At 29.2% G+C, this 19731-nt stretch overlaps 1 protein-coding gene across 2 annotated transcripts; it reads right to left on the bottom strand.

The window, feature by feature from the left end:
* Nucleotides 1–12554: 12554 nt before the first annotated feature.
* LOC125862540 (L-aspartate oxidase, chloroplastic) lies at nucleotides 12555–19033 on the bottom strand. 2 transcript variants are annotated; one of them, XM_049542641.1, is made up of 8 exons: nucleotides 18892–19033; nucleotides 17773–17912; nucleotides 17025–17379; nucleotides 15973–16215; nucleotides 15534–15590; nucleotides 15346–15426; nucleotides 14485–14546; nucleotides 12555–13864 (listed from the first exon to the last, which is right to left on the bottom strand). In XM_049542641.1, the coding sequence occupies exons 2-8, from the start codon at nucleotides 17901–17903 to the stop codon at nucleotides 12856–12858; spliced, it is 1938 nt and encodes a 645-aa protein (XP_049398598.1). In that variant the 5' UTR covers nucleotides 17904–17912; nucleotides 18892–19033; the 3' UTR covers nucleotides 12555–12855. The 2 variants fall into 2 exon arrangements, with proteins under 2 accessions (XP_049398598.1, XP_049398597.1); XM_049542640.1 differs by having other exon boundaries at nucleotides 17773–17915; nucleotides 18892–18993.
* Between the last annotated feature and the right edge of the window lie 698 nt (nucleotides 19034–19731).

Here is a 19731-nt window from a genome sequence, read left to right as displayed (position 1 = left end):
TTGAAATGTAGGACGGGTCATGTCAAAACATCCACAACATATCAAATGAAGTAAAATATCATAACATGTATTAATTATTCTTTGACCTCATATTTATCGAAACAATTCAGAATATGCTTGAGATGTAGGATGGGTCATGTCAAAACATCCTCACGTATCAAATGGAGTAAAATATCAGAACATCATCTTAGTTATTCTTTTACCTCATATTTATCGAAAAAATTTAAGATATACTTGAAATGTAGAACGGGTCATGTCAGAACATCCTCAACGTATCAAATGGAGTAAAATATCATAACATCATCTTAGTTATTCTTTGACCTCATATTTATTAGTTATGATGTTTGTTTTAACAATAAATATTCCATGAAGACTATATATATGAACAATGAAACAAGAACAAGGATTTTTTATTTATTTTTTAAAAAAGAAGCTTATCAGTTAAATCGAAAATCAAACATAATTATTCAATTATTCAAAAATCGATAATAATTATCTTATTGATTTGATTGTTGATTCAGCATACTTATAAATAGATAATCGATCAAACAAAACAATAATATATAAATACGGATTGAACCAATCGATAAATACTCTTACTCCAAATTTAATACCTCAAAAAAATACATTTAAACTATCCATGTTGTGTTAATTTAATACTTAAACTATGGAGTGTTATTGTTACCCCCTAAAGTATAATATTTTCTATCTAAAATCCTTTGCGTTGTTAAGTGGCATGTAGAGCACTCTCTTTATAATGTGTGAGAGCTAGAAAATAAGTTAAAAAGAATAGTTATGTGACATTTTACTTTTTATTTATAAAAGTTTTTTTCATGTATTTTTAAAAATTATATGATACGTTCAAGTAGTTCGGTGTTAGATAAAATTTATTTCTCTCAAGTTTGAGGGTTGTGTATTAAGACATTTATTTGCACATTTAGTATCAGAGCTTCTTACATAACTGTAAATTAAAGGTGATAAAAAATATTCATTAAAATGGTCACATGTATATGTAACATATCGATATTGTATAAATAATATATAACATTTATATATAATGTATAAATATATATAAAAAATACACACATCTATTATATATGATGTAAATATATATATATATATATATATATATATATATATATATATATATACCGTTTATACAATATTTACATATACATATATTTTTTTCAATCTCGACCAACTCAAGTCTCCTTTAAAATTTTCAAATTTTTAGATATATATGATCTCTATTGATATATAATTCAATAGAAAAGATTCATATTTGTGGCATGTTAAATTTCAAAATTGAGCTTTGAAGAAGCTTTAACGGCTGAATATGGAGTCATTTAGTCGTCCCAACCAACTCAAATTTTCTCTAAACATTTTCAAATTTTAGATATGTGCTTCTCTCGATGTTTCAAGTCTTTTGATATACTATTCACTCAAAGCGATACATGTTACGGCATATCAAATTTTAAAATCGAGTTTTGAAGAAGCTTTTATATGTCCATTTTACTTTTAATGAAATGACTTCTAGCCCCCCCACCCCCCCACCCCACACACACACACACATACATACATATATATAAAAAAAACCTATTTTAGACTACAAGTTTTAAGAAAAATCTTTAATTTTCAAATTCTATGTCAAATTAAACTAACTTTTATAAATTGAGACGGAAAGAGTAATGTACCGGATGGTTTGGCCCACTGACATTTCTGGGCAGTCCTACTTTTTCTGGGAAAAACAACAACAAAGGAAATTATCGTAGCTGATGATGAATATGATCATCAAGTGAGAACCAAATTTATTTACCCCATAATTGCACGACATCATAAATGTACATTGTTGTTGTTTTTAACTTCTTGTAATATTTTATTTGGTTCAAGTATACGGTAAAATATCAGTAGATATCAAGCGTTGTCTTGATTTTTGAAGGGTTTAGTCGTATTTTTATAGTGTTTTTTTTTTTAATTTCAACATCACTTGTTGTTTATTGTGTTTAGGTTAACACATTAATCTGTGATTAATATTGCGTCTTTATTAGTAGTTAATTCATTTCTCCACTCCTGTTTTCCCTTTTTCATACCTATTTAGTATGTTGTAGTATTCGAGCTAAGAGTCCTTCAAAAATAGTCTTCTTATTATCTTCACGAGGTAAAAATATGATCTGTATATACTCTATCATTTCAAACCCCATCTATAAAATTTCACTAATTAAATATATTATTGTTATACGGATATATATACGTTGGAGAAGACAAATAAATACATATAGAGTGAAAATAAAAGATATAAAGACCCTTGGAATTGTAGAAAGTAGTAGTACAAGAAAATATTGGATCGACAATATGCATGCAAATTTCATTGTCAAGATAAGACAATAAAAGGGGAAAAGTAGAGACAAATCAATGTATAAGTATAATACTTGATCTCTTACAAAGAAAAATAAGAGGTCCATCAACTTCCACATCTCAATAATTTTCAAAACATTATTCCTTTTTTGTCTAGCAAATGAAACTTTGTCCAATAGTGTTTTCTCAATCAAGCATTATTCATAACGACAAGGGCAAGAAAAAGTTAAAAGTCAATCTTTAATTTCATGATCCATCCGACCAAAAGGAGGATTAATAATAATAATAGAGGATTGTTTTTAAAGCTGTTAATATAGTTTGGGAATGAAATTAATAGTTCTTGTCAAATTTAGGAGTATTTTTAATATTTCGTTAATTTTTTTTAGAGATTATTAGAGACTTGGAATTGATACATATTTTCAATTAGAGGAATCAACCTTTATATATATATATATATATTTGATGGCGACACATAGAGCTAAAATATTCATTATGGGGTTTCAAAATATAAAAAGTATAAACACGAAAAGGTTCAAAAGGGTTCAACATTTGTTATATATACGTAAAAAATAATTTTGATCAAGTATAAATGATGTACTCCCTCTATCCCAATTAATGTGACACATTTCAATTTTCAAGAGTCACACAATTTAAGTTTGATCGGAAATTTGCACATAAAATCTTCAATTTTTTGAAATAAAATTTATATATTTGTAAACTACATAAAAGTACTATAAGTCACAATAATTGACAATCCAAGATATTTAGAAGACATATAAAAAATTTATGGTAAAAATAGATTCGTTTGAATCTCGAAATCGAAATGTATCACATGAATTGAAATGGAGAGAGAAATCCTTTTCGAAGAGGATTCAAATGAACCCCTCAACCTTTATTAGCTCTACCCTATATATATTAACCGTTAAAATATTGAGTTCAGTTGAACAATTAGACCAAACTGATTGTCAAAGGCCAAATGCATTGAATTAAGACTTGGAATATGAACAGGATCTCTCTGTTGGCCTAACTTATGAGAAATGATGAAGAAGGAAAAAATGATTATGTCCCCTTGCAACTTGTATATATGTGTCTCTTCTTATTTTTGTATCATGTATATGTATTTATATCCAAATATATTCACCTATTTTTTTCCAACAAGAAACATAATAATACTAATACCTACAAGAGTCTTTAATCTTTTTTCATTCAAAAGCTGCAAAAAAGAAAAATAAAAACTTCTTCAATGAGAGATATGTATACAATGTGGCTGCTATATGTGGTTCTAAATAATAGAAGTTTCATTTTCAACTTTATTTTTTTCATTTGGAAACATACAAAACTTTGTTATAATAAGTAAAGTTTAGTTGTTTTAATATGATAAATTAGTGATTTGGTGACTTAACATTACAATGGATAAAATTCAATTATTTTTAATGTAATAATTTTTGTAACTTTATCATTATAATAATTATTTAAATCATCCATATTAGAATTTTGTATATTATCGATATATAAACACGCTATATCAATAATTAAACCAATTAGATATTTGTTATTGAGGGCCAATAACTAACCTACTCTGGATTTTTTTCCTTTCCTTTCTTGTTTCCATTTGTTAATATGCACATGTTTTTTAATAATGTTAACCTCTAAGCAAATTTAATTGTCTTCAACATCCATATTAATATGTGTTATCTCAACAAAAAAACTAATGCAAAGCCATTTTAGCATTAATTTAGACTAAGCCCCTTCCTTAATTTTACTTTCAGTCTAATTGAAGTGCTATAAAAAAACTAAGGCGCTTCTATATGTATGATACACAATATTAGGGGGGTCAAAAGAATGTTCAAAATCTACCGATTCTAACCGAATTGAACCAATTTATATAATTATTCCAATAAAATCGTAGACTTTTATTTAATTAGTATATAACTGTCCCGAACAATAGGGTATGTCTTTTTAATTTATAAAAAAAATCTGAAAAATTTTCGAACCGAACCGAATAATCGTAAATATATTTTTTATATTAACGATATGTTAAATTTAATATATAAGTATATTTTATAATATTTTTCAAATATAAATATAATCTAAGTTATAGGCCTATGGTGACTGGATGACTTTAGGTCTTTGCTCTTAATTAGCATTTACTTAATTATGTTTAAAATTAAAAGATACTATAATAGATACTATATCAAACAATACGGTCAAACTTATGCAAGCACCTATATTAAATAGTTAAGATCAAACAATACGGCTACAAGGTTTTACATTCTTGACTTCTTGGTGAAAAATTATATTGAAGTTCTTCTTCAATAACATACTTGCAAAAAGAAATATTTTGATAATAGTATATTTTGAGGTGGTATTTTAAAAGTAAAAAACATTGAAGATTAACCGAACTGTATCGATACCGAAGAGAAACTGATATGATTGACATGATTTTTAAAAAATCTAATTTTAGTTATGCATTATAAAATACTATAAAAGTGGGATGCTATAAAAAAAAAATAACCGACCAAACCATCCTATTGACACCCCTACATAATATGATGGATTTCACTTGCCTTTATCCAGAGAAATAACAATACAATTATTAATTGGGGAAAATCTCAAACAACTTATGAACTATAAATCTTTTTAATTATATAACAAACTCCAATGTATTATTGAAAATTTACCTTTTGACAATTTGAATATTTAGAGGTGTTTTTAGAATTACAAAACCTAGTTCATATACTTCTAATTCTAAATGTCACGGCCCTTATTATCCCTCAAAATTTAAATGTATATTTTGAAAGAAAAAGAATTTCTCCAATTAAAGTGACATTTTGAAAAGGGATTATTTTATTATTCAAAGTCGTCACTTGAAATTGAGTTTTGGTGTTCCAAATCACCTTATTATTTAAACCCATAATCAAAAGGAAATTTGACTATTTATTTTTATTGGTCTGCGAACTAAAAATTTGGGTAAGGAATTCTGTTGACCAAGGGGAAGGTGTTAGGCACCCCTCGAGTCCCGTGATTCTAGCACGGTCGCTTTATTGACTATATATATGACTTAAAATTAATTTTTCGAATATTGTATTATTAGCTTAATAAAAATGCTATTTACCCTCATTTTTTGATTTATTTTAAACCTATTTAAGACTACTTTATTTTATTAATATCTATTTAAAATAGTCTTAGTTTTTTCGATGTGTGTCCATTAATTTGAAACTTGAAACACTAGTATTTTTCTTTTCTTTTCTTTTTTTGCGTGTATTTGTATTTTTTTTTAAAATATTATTATGAGTAGAAATATGTATAGGTATCTAAGAGTAAGGAATTAGAATTTATGTAGGAAAGAGAACTTTAGAGTTTGAGTAATTTTAAGATTGTATTTTTTCAAAGTTAGATTTTAAAATAGGAGATAAAATTTTATGAAATTTATGATTAGTTTTAGCAAGAAATTCTAAAGAGATTAGGACTATTTTTTAGGAAGATTTTCCTTTTATTTTTAATTTCTTTTTCTTTTCTTTTTTTACTTTTTCCTTTTCTTTTCTTTCTTTTGCCCGTCTTTTTTCTATTACTTTTTTTTTCGTTTTGTTTTATTAATTTTATATTTTATTTTTTCATTATGTTTCTCTCTTCGTATTTTTTTTATTTTTATTTTAAGTTTTTTGTTCTGTTTCTTTCTACTTTTCTTCTTTATTTTTTTAATTCTTTATTTTTTTATTTTTTTATTTATTATATTTATTTATTTTTTGACATTCTGTTTGTCTTCTTCTTACTTTTTTTTTTTTTTTTTTTGCTCTTTGTACGAATCTTTTCTGAATTTTTTTTACAATACACGTTTCCTATTTTTTTTGTGTTATTTGTTATTTATTTATTCATTATTATTATTTGTTTGTTTTGGTTAATATTTTATTTTATTTTTCTTCCTTTATCTCAACCCTAAAATTCTCAACTAAATTTTAAATTAAATCTTATTCCCACTCCATCACATTCCTTTTAATTAGCACCAGACTCACACCCAAAACTATTATAAAAACACACGTTCAGAAAAAGAAAAGATACACACAGAAATACAGAGACACAGAAAAAGAAACGAGAGAAAAAGATAACAAAAGTGAGTTTTATTTTAAGAATTAAGTCAGTGTTCGAGGTTTTTTTTTGCTCAAGGTTACGAATTCGTGGCTCTTTAAAGTTAATATTAGCCATTAACTTTGGAAATTAGTAGATCGTAGCAATTGTTTTTGTGGTATCAATTTTTTCAGCGAGGTAACTCTAAATTCTCGCATGATTTAAATAGAATACTTGTACGAAAATTTGATTCCAATAATATGAAGTTCTTCGAATCACATGTTATTATTATGTAGTATCAGTTTGTGATGTATGTTGTGAATTATTTTGAGAATTTACGAATGCTTAGAAAAACGTAGTCAAAGACGTTTCTTGTTAAAAAAGAATAATATAAAAATAAAAATAAAAGATGTAGCATACATTTTTTTTTAAAATGTATGTTTTGAAAGAAAAAAAGAGTTTCTCCAATTAAAGTGACATTTTGAAAAGTGATTATTTTATTATTCAGAGTCGCCACTTGGAATTGAGTTTTGATGTTCCAAGTCACCTTATTATTTAAACTCATAATCAAAAGGAAATTTGACTATTTATTTTTATTGGTCTGCGAACTAAAAATTTGGATAAGGAATTCTGTTGACCAAGGGGAAGGTGTTAGGCACCCCTCGAGTCCCGTGATTCTAGCACGGTCGCTTTATTGACTATATATATGACTTAAAATTAATTTTTCGAATATTGTATTATTAGCTTAATAAAAATGCTATTTACCCTCATTTTTTGATTTATTTTAAACCTATTTAAGACTACTTTATTTTATTAATATTTATTTAAAATAGTCTTAGTTTTTTCGATGTGTGTCCATTAATTTGAAACTTGAAACACTAGTATTTTTCTTTTCTTTTCTTTTTTTGCGTGTATTTGTATTTTTTTTTTAAATATTATTATGAGTAGAAATATGTATAGGTATCTAAGAGTAAGGAATTAGAATTTATGTAGGAAAGAGAACTTTAGAGTTTGAGTAATTTTAAGATTGTCTTTTTTCAAAGTTAGATTTTAAAATAGGAGATAAAATTTTATGAAATTTATGATTAGTTTTAGCAAGAAATTCTAAAGAGATTAGGACTATTTTTTAGGAAGATTTTCCTTTTATTTTTAATTTCTTTTTCTTTTCTTTTTTTACTTTTTCCTTTTCTTTTCTTTCTTTTGCCCGTCTTTTTTCTATTACTTTTTTTTTTTCGTTTTGTTTTATTAATTTTATATTTTATTTTTTCATTATGTTTCTCTCTTCGTATTTTTTTTATTTTTATTTTAAGTTTTTTGTTCTGTTTCTTTCTACTTTTCTTCTTTATTTTTTTTTATTTTTATTTTTTGTTTATTTTTTTTTGACATTCTGTTTGTCTTCTTCTTACTTTTTTTTTTGTTATGTTTTTGTTCTCTCTTTTTAATCTTTTTTATTTCATTTTTTTTACTCACGTTATTGCTCTTCTTTTTATTTATTTTTTTAAATTTTTCTTCTTTTCTTTTTATACTTTCTCAAAAAAAAAATTCATTAGTTTTCCTCTTTATTTTTTTTATTGCTATTATTATTATTATTATTATTATTAATTATAATAATAATAATATTATTATTCTTAATACTGAATTTCTAAATGAGATTTATTTCTCCTCTTAATTAACAATTCCACTTAAAATAATAGTTTTCCTATGCTTATTATCAAGATAAACTATTTTTATCAAAATAAAAATAAAAGGACTAAAACATATTCCAGATTGCTTTTCTGAATCATTAATTAATTAAGTTTTTTATTTATATCAAAAGCTAACAGGTCTACAAATAATTTCAACAAAATTTCTTAACTGAAAACTAGGCTCCAAGAAATATTATCTATTCAAAATTAAATATCATGAACCTAATTTTAATATCAATTGCATCTAAAAAAAAAGCATAAGACAATAATAAAAAAAAATGTATGCTACATCTTTTATTTTTATTTTTATATTATTCTTTTTTAACAAGAAACGTCTTTGACTACGTTTTTCTAAGCATTCGTAAATTCTCAAAATAATTCACAACATACATCACAAACTGATACTACATAATAATAACATGTGATTCGAAGAACTTCATATTATTAGAATCAAATTTTCGTACAAGTATTCTATTTAAATCATGCGAGAATTTAGAGTTACCTCGCTGAGAAAATTGATACCACAAAAACAACTGCTACGATCTACTGATTTCCAAAGTTAATGGCTAATATTAACTTTAAAGAGCCACGAATCCGTAACCTTGAGCAAAACCCTCGAACACTGACTTAATTCTCAAAATAAAACTCACTTTTGTTAGCTTTTCTCTCTGTGATTTTTTTCTCTCATTTCTTTTTTTGTGTCTCTGTATTTCTGTGTGTATCTTTTCTTTTTCTGAACGTCTGTTTTTATAATAGCTTTGGGTGTGAGTATGGTGCTAATTAAAAGGAATGTGATGGAGTAGGAATAAGATTTAATTTAAAATTTAGTTGAGAATTTTAGGATTGAGATAAAGGAAGAAAAATAAAATAAAATAAAATATTAACCAAAACAAACAAATAATAATAATAAATAAATAAATAACAAATAACACAAAAAAAAAAATAGGAAACGTGTATTGTAAAAAAAATTCAGAAAAGATTCGTGCAAAGAGCAAAAAAAAAAAAAAAAATTTAATGGGGGGAGGATTTTTAGGAAAAAATAGTCATGGAAGTTTGAAGGTAATTAGGATAAAGGGTAAGGTAATTTGAAATTTTTAGGACTCTTTTTTTTTTATCTACTTTTTCATAATATATACGATTTTTATTTTTTTTAGACTAGTTAAAAGTTGAAAGATTAAAACAAATACACTAAATTCACAAGCTTTCTTTATTAAACTTTAACCATAAAGTGAGCTTATAATTTGTTGTAATTTTCAGTTTATTTATTTTTCATTTATTTTAAATATAACCCTACTAAAATAATAATATTTAAGTATTAAAATTGGGTGTAAAATCTTTATGTTTTGGTCAAATATTAGGTGTTCACACTAAAGCCACTTTTAAATAATTCAATTTGACAAAACTATAAATTTGACATAATAAACTTATTGGTCTATCGATACAACTATTAAATAACTCCCAAAAAAAAATCCAACCGATAGGCTAATATAAACATACAAAACCGTTTGAGTATACTAATAAAATCAATAATATTTTTTTCGATTCAATTTATCTATTTCATCGAAACTTACACACCTAGGCACAAAATACTTGGCTCATAGAGCTTGGCAAAGGCATTCATGGTTTATGTCTTGGATTTATCAGGCAAAATGAAATTCTGGGCCATGTCTTGTAGTCTTGCATATGCTACAATTATTAAATTTAGTTAGCCATTCTTATTCTAGGTAGACTACTAGATTTTTCTCTATTTGACCTATTTTGTAGGCACATGTTCAACAAAAAACATTACTTTAAATTGAAGAATGAAGACTTGTATAGCATTCATTCATTTGGAAGACTATTAGATTTTTCTCTATTTGACCTATTTTGTAGGCACATGTTCAACAAAAAAAGATTACTTTAAATTGAAGAATGAAGACTTATATAGCATTCATTCATTTGGAGGACCTCATGCTGAGGTCCCTAATAGAAGCTTCTCAATGGCTAAATTAAAGCATCATGAACTCTTCTTTTATTAGGGAAAAAAAAAAAGGAGAGAAAATGTTTCAACTTTGATCATTAATTAATTAAAGATAATAATAAAAATAATTGTAGTTGCATTGGTATTTAATTTGTATGATTTTATCTAGGAAAAATTATATGGTTAAGCAAATATATGCTAGTTAATTAGTCATCGTAGTTATATATAGTTTTAGACTTTTAGTTGATTACCACTCGCGACCAACATTCAATGATAATTACATAGGCTGGGATTTCAAGTTTGTATAATTCGCATGTTTGTATAATTCAGAATTTGTATAACTTTTGTATAATATAATTTGTATAATTGTTTAAAGTTCAGATATTTGTGTTCGTATAAAATCGTTATTTTGAGTTTATAAAAAAAATAGTTCAATTAAACAAACGTACCCGCAAATTATACAAACGAGACAGTTAAACTGTAGCTACATCCCATAAATATACAAACTATAGTTACAAAGCATAATTAAATTTATTATAATAGCTATTTGTGAAAATTCTCCTAGCTACTTTATCCTAAAGGTTTTTAAAAGTTATTATCGTGTTGCTCCCCTAAAAATTTATATTCCAACTCTTTAAATAATATTCTTTGATAATATTTTATGGATTGTGTTTTTCATTATGTTATTTCGTACTATACAATCTTTTTTTTGGGATCTTTTTTCCATAAAAGGTAATGAAAAGATTTTTAGAATGGATTGCTACATATACTTGGGTCACGGATAAATGAAAATTTTATTGATAGACATGTATTACTTTCTAGGCTTTCTTTGTTAAGAGATTTGCATTCCTCCATGTTATCAAACTTTGAGACTCAGAGGGTGTTTGGATTGGATTAAAAGTTGATCATATTTAATTTTAAGTCAGTCTTTTATTTCTGTAAATGTTTGACAAATATTTAAAAATAACTTAAAATAAACTAGGAAGTGTTTGATAAAGTAAAAAATGACTTAAAAGAATAAGTCAAAAATCAAAAGTAAGTCTTTCCCACTTTTTATTTTTTGACTTAAAAGTGGTTTAAGTCAAAAACCAAAAATAAGTCTCCCCCATTTTTTATTTTTTGACTTAAAAGCTATTTTTTTAATCTAATCCAAATGGGCTCTAAGAACCCGTTTGGATTGGTGGGGTTAAGTGGGGTGGGTCAACAAAATGCTTAAATGGGTATTTTATTATTTTTAATTAACAATTTAGCTTTTAAGAAAAATTTTATTTCAATAAAATTTAGTAAAAAGTTATTTAAATTGGTTGAGTGACTTTTTATGTAAAATATCAATAATAGAGTGACTTTTTAAGTAAATTATCTTAAGTTGAGTGACTTTTGGGTTATACAACAAAGTTGAGTGACTTTCTAAGTAAACTACCTTAAGTTGTGTGACTTTCTAAGTGTTTATCTCAAGAAAATGAGTCATTATTTTTTAAACAAACTAAAAAGAAAAGTAAGTCATTCTTTTTTAAATAGAGAGAGTATTTTCTATGTTTCATTATTTTTATTTATACTCTTCACTTGCAGTTTTGTATTTCAAAATCGATGCCCATTTGTTAATTTTCGTAAAAATAAAAATTGACAGACGAACATCGAGTTTTTTTAAAAAAACAATAATTTTTTTTAGAGTTTCTCTGTATATTTGTGCGAAAAATAACTGATGAAAGTGCGTCAATTTTTTTTTTTTCAAAAAAACCATTCACAATTTGACGGAAGCAGTCAAAGTTTTAGCTTTTTAATAGTGTTATTAGCAATGAACATAATCCTTTTAAATTTTTTTATTGAAGATGGATTCTTTTTATCCGTATTGAGTTGAATTAATAATTAGAAAGCGAGCATTTGAGTCAACGCAATGTATTTTTCATATCATCTCAACTCTCTGAATTTAACTCAAATACTCGCTTTCTAATTTTTAATTCAACTTTATATGGGTAAAAATAACTCATATTCAATATAAGTAAAAAAAGCCTCTTCATTCCTAATAACACTATTGAAAATGCTAAAATTCGACAATCGACGCACTTTCGTCGATTATTTTTCACATGCAGAAAACTCTTAAACATAAATTACTATTAAAAAAAACAATTGATGTTCGTTCTTCAATTTTTGAATTTTTTTTCAAACACTAACAGGCGGATGTCAGTTTTTAAAACACAAAATTGCAATTGAAGACTATAAATAAAATAAAAATAAAAATCATAAAATTAGTATTTTATGTTTAAATGATACATAAAAATGAAATTGAAGGATTAAAATAGAATAAGATTGAAATAAAGTGGTAAAATGCAAAGTGAGAGCAAGTTAGAAGATTGTTTTGTAAATTTGCCATTTTCCCCTCTTAATAAATAACTTTTTTCATAGGACATAGGTTTATATTTCTATATCATAATATTTGACAAATTATGTCAGATCTAAGACTTCAATTTCTACGAAACTTATTCCCCCACTAGTCATAAGTTCAATAATTAAATAGCAAAAATTAAACATCAATTCAAAGTGTGCAATTATTTTGCCAATGGAGATGACAAAGATAACTGGTGATTTTTCATAACTTCTAAATTATAGATTACAAGTTAACAATGCACAATTATTTAACAAAAAGGCCTGAAATTGAACTTGAGTGTGCCCAAGTTCCTCTATTCTGGCTTGTATAATTTAGTATAACCATATAATTAGTAATAATACTTCATCAAAGAATGACTTCACCCTGCTCCAAAAGTAATGGCAGGAAGAATGACAATGACATATCTAACATATCTGCTGCCTGTGTAATTGCCGCGAGCTCCATGAGCTATTTAGCTGAGAAGGAAAAATTACTGTTGGCAGCCTCTTGCTTTCCTCGACGTGAGGAAAGTCAATGGTATAATGAAGCCCACGACTCTCATGTCGGGAAAGAGCACTGCTAACAACCAGCTTGGCACAACAGAAGAGATTCCTCATCTCGCAAGCCTCTAAACCAACCATAGTCGGTTCCCAGCCATGCTGAAATAGGTATCCTTCCCATTTCAACTCCAACTCTATGATTCTGGTTTCTGCAAGGGTTAGTCGTGAGGTAGACCTTACAATGCCAACGTATTCCCACATGATTGACTGCAGTTCTTTCCTCACTTCCCTTGTCCGAAGAATGACTTTGTTAAGTACTGTATCTCCTAGTAACAAGGGGGCTACAGGCCGCGGCCACCAACTTGAAGCACTGTGATCAATTTTAGATATGTTCATGTGATCAATTGAAGGCTGTACAGCTCTTCGTGCAAACACTAGTGCTTCAGCCAAGGAGTTGCTAGCAAGTCGGTTTGCACCATGCAAACCAGTACATGCAACTTCACCTGCCACATAAAGACCTCGTACATTAGTCTCACCTTCAAGCCCAGCACGGACTCCACCACACATGTAGTGAGCTGCCGGAACCACTGGAATTGGCTGCTGTGTTATGTCTAACCCATAGCGGAGACACTCAGCAGCTATATTAGGAAAATGAGAAAGAATCTTCTCTGTGGGCTTGTGACTGATATCAAGAAGAACATACTCTTCACCACGCTTTTTGAGCTGGTCATCAATACTTCTTGCTACCACATCTCTCGGGGCGAGCTCTGCTCTTTCATCATACGATGGCATAAATCTCTCCATGTCTAAGTTGTAAAGGATGCCTCCATCACCTCTGACAGCTTCAGTTATCAGAAAAGCATTCTCTCTGGCATTTGATGGTCTGATGGGAAGGCCTTCATCAGCCAAGGCAGTCGGGTGGAATTGCACAAACCTGGCAACACAAGTCAGAGAATTGTAATTATTAATGCAATCTTCGAGAATAGTTCATCAACCTCGCAAAAAAAGACCTGTCTACCATCCAGAAATGATCAAAGGAAGACCATCAATTAGAGAGCTGCGAGTCAGAGAAATCTTTTTTACATCAATTAATCCCCCAATGAAGAATTTGATGCCCTTCTTCCTGAAAAATTTAATTTGCATAGCCCTTTCTACATCAATTAAATCCCCCAAAGCAACCTTAGGAGATAATCCATCAACCTCGCAAACAAAGACTTGTCTACCATCCAAAAAATGATCATAGGAGGACCATCAATTAGAGAACCGACTGCTAGTCTAGAAATCTTTTCTACATCAATTAATCCCCCAATGAAGAAAATTTGACGTCTTTATCCTGAAAAGTTCAAGTTGCATATCCAATGTATGCCACACAACATTTGAACACACCCTCGTATATTTAGTCAAAAGTGCAAATTCTGAATGAATGCAGAACAAGATGCAAAAATCAAGAAGGCTAAAGATGGATGAAATCTAGATTAGCAGATTTTACAACACAGCTCACTAAAGCAGGTAGAAATATGCTATAACAAGAATGCAGCGCAGAGGATTACTTACTCCATGTTGGAAATTACAGCTTGAGCTCGATGAGCCATAGCCATTCCATCTCCAGTGGCAACCTACAACCATCATATCAATATGAATTAGAACTTTAAACATGTCCACATTTGACAAAGTTAAACTTTTCCATTCATTACTAAAGGCACAAATGATTTAATATAAAAATAGAACTGGGCTCACCACTAATTAGTTTCCCAAAAAAAAAAAAGATAATGGGCAAATAGCGCAATTGCAGATGCCTAACCCAGGTTAGTACAACTTTGAACATTGTGTCTTGCTTTTATTGTACAGAAACAATTGGTTAAGAATTTATTATCTTCATTATATACGAGATAAGAATCTACACTATCACTCTGTATTCCTACCCAGATCATATGTTTTTTCTTTATATCTTTTCCTCTTCTTTTTTTGGGCATTTAAGGCAGCGAGCTCTTATTTCTAATTGCACATTAGCTTAACATGCAATTGCTATAGGGTAGAAAAATTAATACTCTGTGGAATGTTGTTTGTATCAATGTCAATTAATAAGATCCTTGTGAATTACAAAAGACACTTTGAGATCAAACTTATACAATGAACTGCAAAAGCATGCTAGTCAACAACAACTTACCCAGTCCCAGTGAATCCCACGAGTGGAGTCTGGGGAGGGTAAGATATACGTAGACCTTACCCCAACCCTTTGTGGGTAGAAAAAGCATGCTAGCATATGGTAAAAAAGTAAGTATTAGCCACCTTGCACCAAGGAAGGATTCCCTTCCACACCTTCTCCTTCCATATCACTGTTTAGGACTCTGATTATACGGAGTGACATTACTAAAATTAACAACATTTTGGAGGAGAAGATATTGAAACCCATACCGGCGGATTGGTAGTACTTGGATAGATATGTCCAGCTCCACCTGATGCCAGTAAAGTCACTTTTGAAATGAATCTTATGACCTACAAACTCAAAGTAAGAGCACAGAAGCCTAAGAAATCAATTTATAACATTTTGAGGAAACGTTCAAATCATGGAGGTGAACATGAGTGAAAGCAACTGTACTTACCTCCTGTGTTTCCGTGTTTATAGTATCAATGCCGTGACAAACTATGTCAGAACCATCCTGCATTTGGCATACGAATTAATATTAGCAAATATTTATGACTTATCGAACAGTTCATCCTTTCTCAAAAAAATCCTTATTGAACAATTCAATTGCCAACTTTACACAACTATCATCATGTTCAATTTGTCGTTCACTCGCATTGCACTGTTTGCTTAATCATATCTACTAGGGTACATTCCTTAAGTTTTGACCAAATATAAGCAAGTGCTAAAAATTCGCATAAGCAATATTTGTACAAAGAACATAAGCAAAAGACTAATGCCAAGTTTAATTAGATTAAAGCAACAACCCTTCATTTTGGACCAAATTGATGCTAAAGCAGAAATTTTTTTCTCCATAATAACCAATGCAAACAGTTGTTATCAAGGAATAAACTTACCTGGGTGGTCAACAAATCTATAGCAAAATGGTGTTGAAACACATATATATTAGGATCCTTAACAACTGCCTCTAATAGGGCCCTTTCTATCTCTCTGCCTGTCATATCAGCAGCATGGACAATTCGGCGATGGGAGTGGCCCCCTTCCCTGGCTAGATGCAGATTGCCATCCTCCCCATGATCGAACGAAGCACCCATAGCAATCAGTTCTTTAATTCTCTCAGGTCCTTCAGTACACACAACCTGGAGAATGGAGATGCACTTTAAAAGAATGAAGATTTTAAAAGAGTAAACTAAAAACAATATTTTGGAGTAATAAATCAGTAATTTTGTAAGTTTCATTTAAAACATTGATTGCATAAGAAGCACAACTATATGAACCAAGTTTTTTCCCGACCGAGAAGAAGATATCAGTTGTGATGTCCCACCAATCAAGCACAACATAAAACTTCCTTGAAGCCAGTATATATTTATAGAGAAGATAAACAAAGATAGCATAGAGCAAACTAATTGGCGACCCTTAAAAAATTGATGTTGATTTAGAGAAGTGCTAATGTACCTTTGTGTGTTCTCATTAAAAAACAAAAAACAAAAAGCATATGGTACAAACTAAATGAAATCCCACTATCAAGCCAAAAGACAACACAAGTTCACTTCCAGTTTTATTCTTATTTCTTCCTTCTTGCATGTCACCTTCACACTCTCTTCTCCAAATGTTCAAATACAGAAGCCAACAATCTGGCATAGAACCTTTATTGTATTATTGCTTTCTGGCACTTCAACTTCAAATTGAAAAAATCCTAATTGCCCCCATTGCTCTTACTCTTTTCCAATTTTTGGCAGTTCTACATCCTGTGGCAAAAGCCACCTAAACAGAAAGTTCCTTTGGTTTCAACCTGAAAGATAGATCGAGAACTTTCCTATTCATCCAACCAAGTAGTCTGGGAATAAAATTGGAAAAGAAAAGGGAAATAGTCTCCAAAGAGAAAAAAGCTGAAAAACTGGCAACTGCTTTACGGAACTGAAGAGACTATAATATTCTGTGGACTTACTCTAACAGTCTCCTCATCACAGAGGTAAGCACCTGCCACAATTGTATCTTGCATGTGGCTCTCCACTGAATCCTTAGGGCAGAGCACGGCACTTACACCACCTTGAGCATAGTTAGTGTTACTCTCATGAGGCTCGGCCTTGGTTATCACAGCCACAGTTCCATGTTTGGCAACCTCAAGAGCATATCGAAGGCCAGCAATGCCACTACCAATCACAGCAAAATCAAAATACCTAGTTGAGCCTTCTCTCTGGCATGATTTGATTGCTCCTCTGTGAGACTTCCGGTTTGTTTTCACTTGACATTGTGAGTAGTTACTTCTATCAACTTGTAATAGTTTGGAAATCCAAGAAGACCTGAAAAATTTAATTAGCACATGGTCACAACCAGAAAATAGACATAATAATCTTTTCCAGAAAATGAACATAATAACCTTTCTCTTTACTGAGGAATCAGGAAATGACTCGAAAAACGAAACTTCTAGGATTCTGTCACCTCATGAAAAATATATTACTGGTTAACCCATAAACACGTAAACAAAGATTCCTTTTCAGTAAGTTCTTATTTGAGGATAAATAGTCCTACAGACAACACATGAATGAATATCACCATTACAAGTTAATAACATCTTAAGAACTCCAAAATAAATTATTGTTTGCCGAGAAGAGAGGAGAAGGGGTACTACAAATAAGATAATATACCAGGGAAAAATAGAGAGATAGGTGAAGAAGCATCATCCTAATACATACCAATGGATTTGGTTTTGCATGCTGCTCAGAATCACAGTGGAATGACAATGAGCTTTTCCATAGCTATTCCTCCGATAGACAGGCTCCCTCACATATAATTGTCCACTTCCTGAAGCTATACCAGTTGCCATATGATCTTACTACTGACAATCCAGGTCAAAGGAATTGGTATCAGGTGGGCACTCGAGGTTTAGAGTATTTGTGAAACTAAACATGTAAAGATCACCTTGATTACCTCTAAAAATATCCTAACAGGGCAAGGAATTGAGCTAAACAACAAAATATTGGCCATTGGCATTTAGATAACTTCTACCAATTATTACACGCATATTTCCAAAGTTTATGCCACGTTTTTAAAATATGATTGATGTAACTATGGTTGAGAGTGTAGGCAATAAATTTTGAAATTACTTCCTACTTAATTTTGTCTAATTCACTTCAACTTGAACCAATCTTCTTCGAACTTTAGCTTTGTAAGATGCTCTTCAATTCTTTGAGTTAAACATTTTTCAAGCTCAAGCTAATAAAATTATTACAAATGAAATGGCATTCTCTTAAACTTAAATGTCTTTTAAAGCATGATAATCACTATGATATTTGTGGTTTAAACCTATATTTGGAGCAAAAAAGTGATAACAGAAGCACAACTAGAAAATAATACTTTAATTAGGCATATTTACCCCTGTGAAGTCTTAATTCTATTTTTAAATGTTTATATTGATTATAGAATAACTTAAATAGTGATCTTTCTAAAACAGTTTCTTTATACACTACCCTCCTCCATTGGCTAAGTTGTTATACAATTGAAAAAGTTTTCAAAACTAAAATCAATAAAATAACATTATTCGAATTGAAAAAGCAAATGATAATCAAAATATAATTTAGATATAAGATCAAACATTTTTGGGTCATTACCTTCAAATCTATTTTCTTAGAGAAAACTTTTTTAATCTGTTTTTGGGCTAGGATTGTCAGGCAGGCAAAGAAAAGAGCAGAAAAATGGAAGATAAAGCAGAATTGAGTTGCATGTGTGCTACAGGATAAGAGAGAACCCTAAATTCAACTCACAAACACAACTCCACAGCTTACAAAAAAAAAAACGAGGAAGAAAACAATTACCTTAACACAGCAAAAATGGCGCTTCAACAAAGATAAGTTGGGAAAGAAAGCAAAGTGCAGAGTGCGGAGAGAGAATTGTATGAACAATAATATAGTGAATATATGCACTTTTCCAATGTGTGGCGTTAGAGGAAAAGTAAGGGCAGACGATCCCACTTGCGTTTCCTCCGCAAACAAATTGGACCAAAATAGTCCTCCGCACACGTCCCATTTTACTTGTTCAATTTTTATTTTTTAAATTTATTTCATTTTGTTCGATTGTTTACTATTAATTTGACATAGTTATTATAAAATAGTAATAAATAATCCGACTTTATTTAATTTAATGTTTTACAAAATGTGTTAGATGATAAATAATATTTAATAGTGATTCATGTATCTCTTGCAAAAATTTTTTGCTATTTTGGTGACTTTTTTTTAACTCTGTTAAAAATTCCAGTGAGGAAGATTGAAAATTTATCTTCTCATTTGTCCCTTTCTACAGGCTTCTTCATATATTTTTTGGAAAAATTACTTCTGGATTGTGTTATATTTGATAGCATACAACAATAAGTATGTGACAACTAATATGGAACCAATGATGATGTTTGTTAAAAGAACCAAACAGATTGCTCTATTGCTTGCCACAATTAGTATATTAATTTGATTGTTTTTTCTTACATACAAACATTTTATATGGATTGAGGTATACATATTATCGTCTTTGTTGGAGAAAATTACTGAATTATTTTTCAGTACATAATGAAGAAAAACACAGATACAAAGGCTCGAAAAAAAGTTTGGTTTATTATCAGTTCCTTCCAAGACTCTCCAAGTAAAAAATTTTCCCCTATTTCTTCA

Source organism: Solanum stenotomum, chromosome 4, assembly GCF_019186545.1.
Source record: "Solanum stenotomum isolate F172 chromosome 4, ASM1918654v1, whole genome shotgun sequence".
NCBI lineage: Eukaryota > Viridiplantae > Streptophyta > Magnoliopsida > Solanales > Solanaceae > Solanum > Solanum stenotomum.
This window is presented reverse-complemented; position numbering and strand designations above follow the sequence as displayed.

Bases quoted from the DNA above. Each gene is read 5' to 3' on its own strand.
- LOC125862540 (XM_049542641.1), bottom strand. From the start codon at position 17,903: ATGGCAACTGGTATAGCTTCAGGAAGTGGACAATTATATGTGAGGGAG. The intron at 14,547-15,345 runs GTATGGGTTTCA...TGATGGTTGTAG, and splicing joins CAAGTACTACCAATCCGCCG to GTTGCCACTGGAGATGGAAT. The intron at 13,865-14,484 runs GTAAGTAATCCT...TTGTGTTGCCAG, and splicing joins GCTGTAATTTCCAACATGGA to GTTTGTGCAATTCCACCCGA.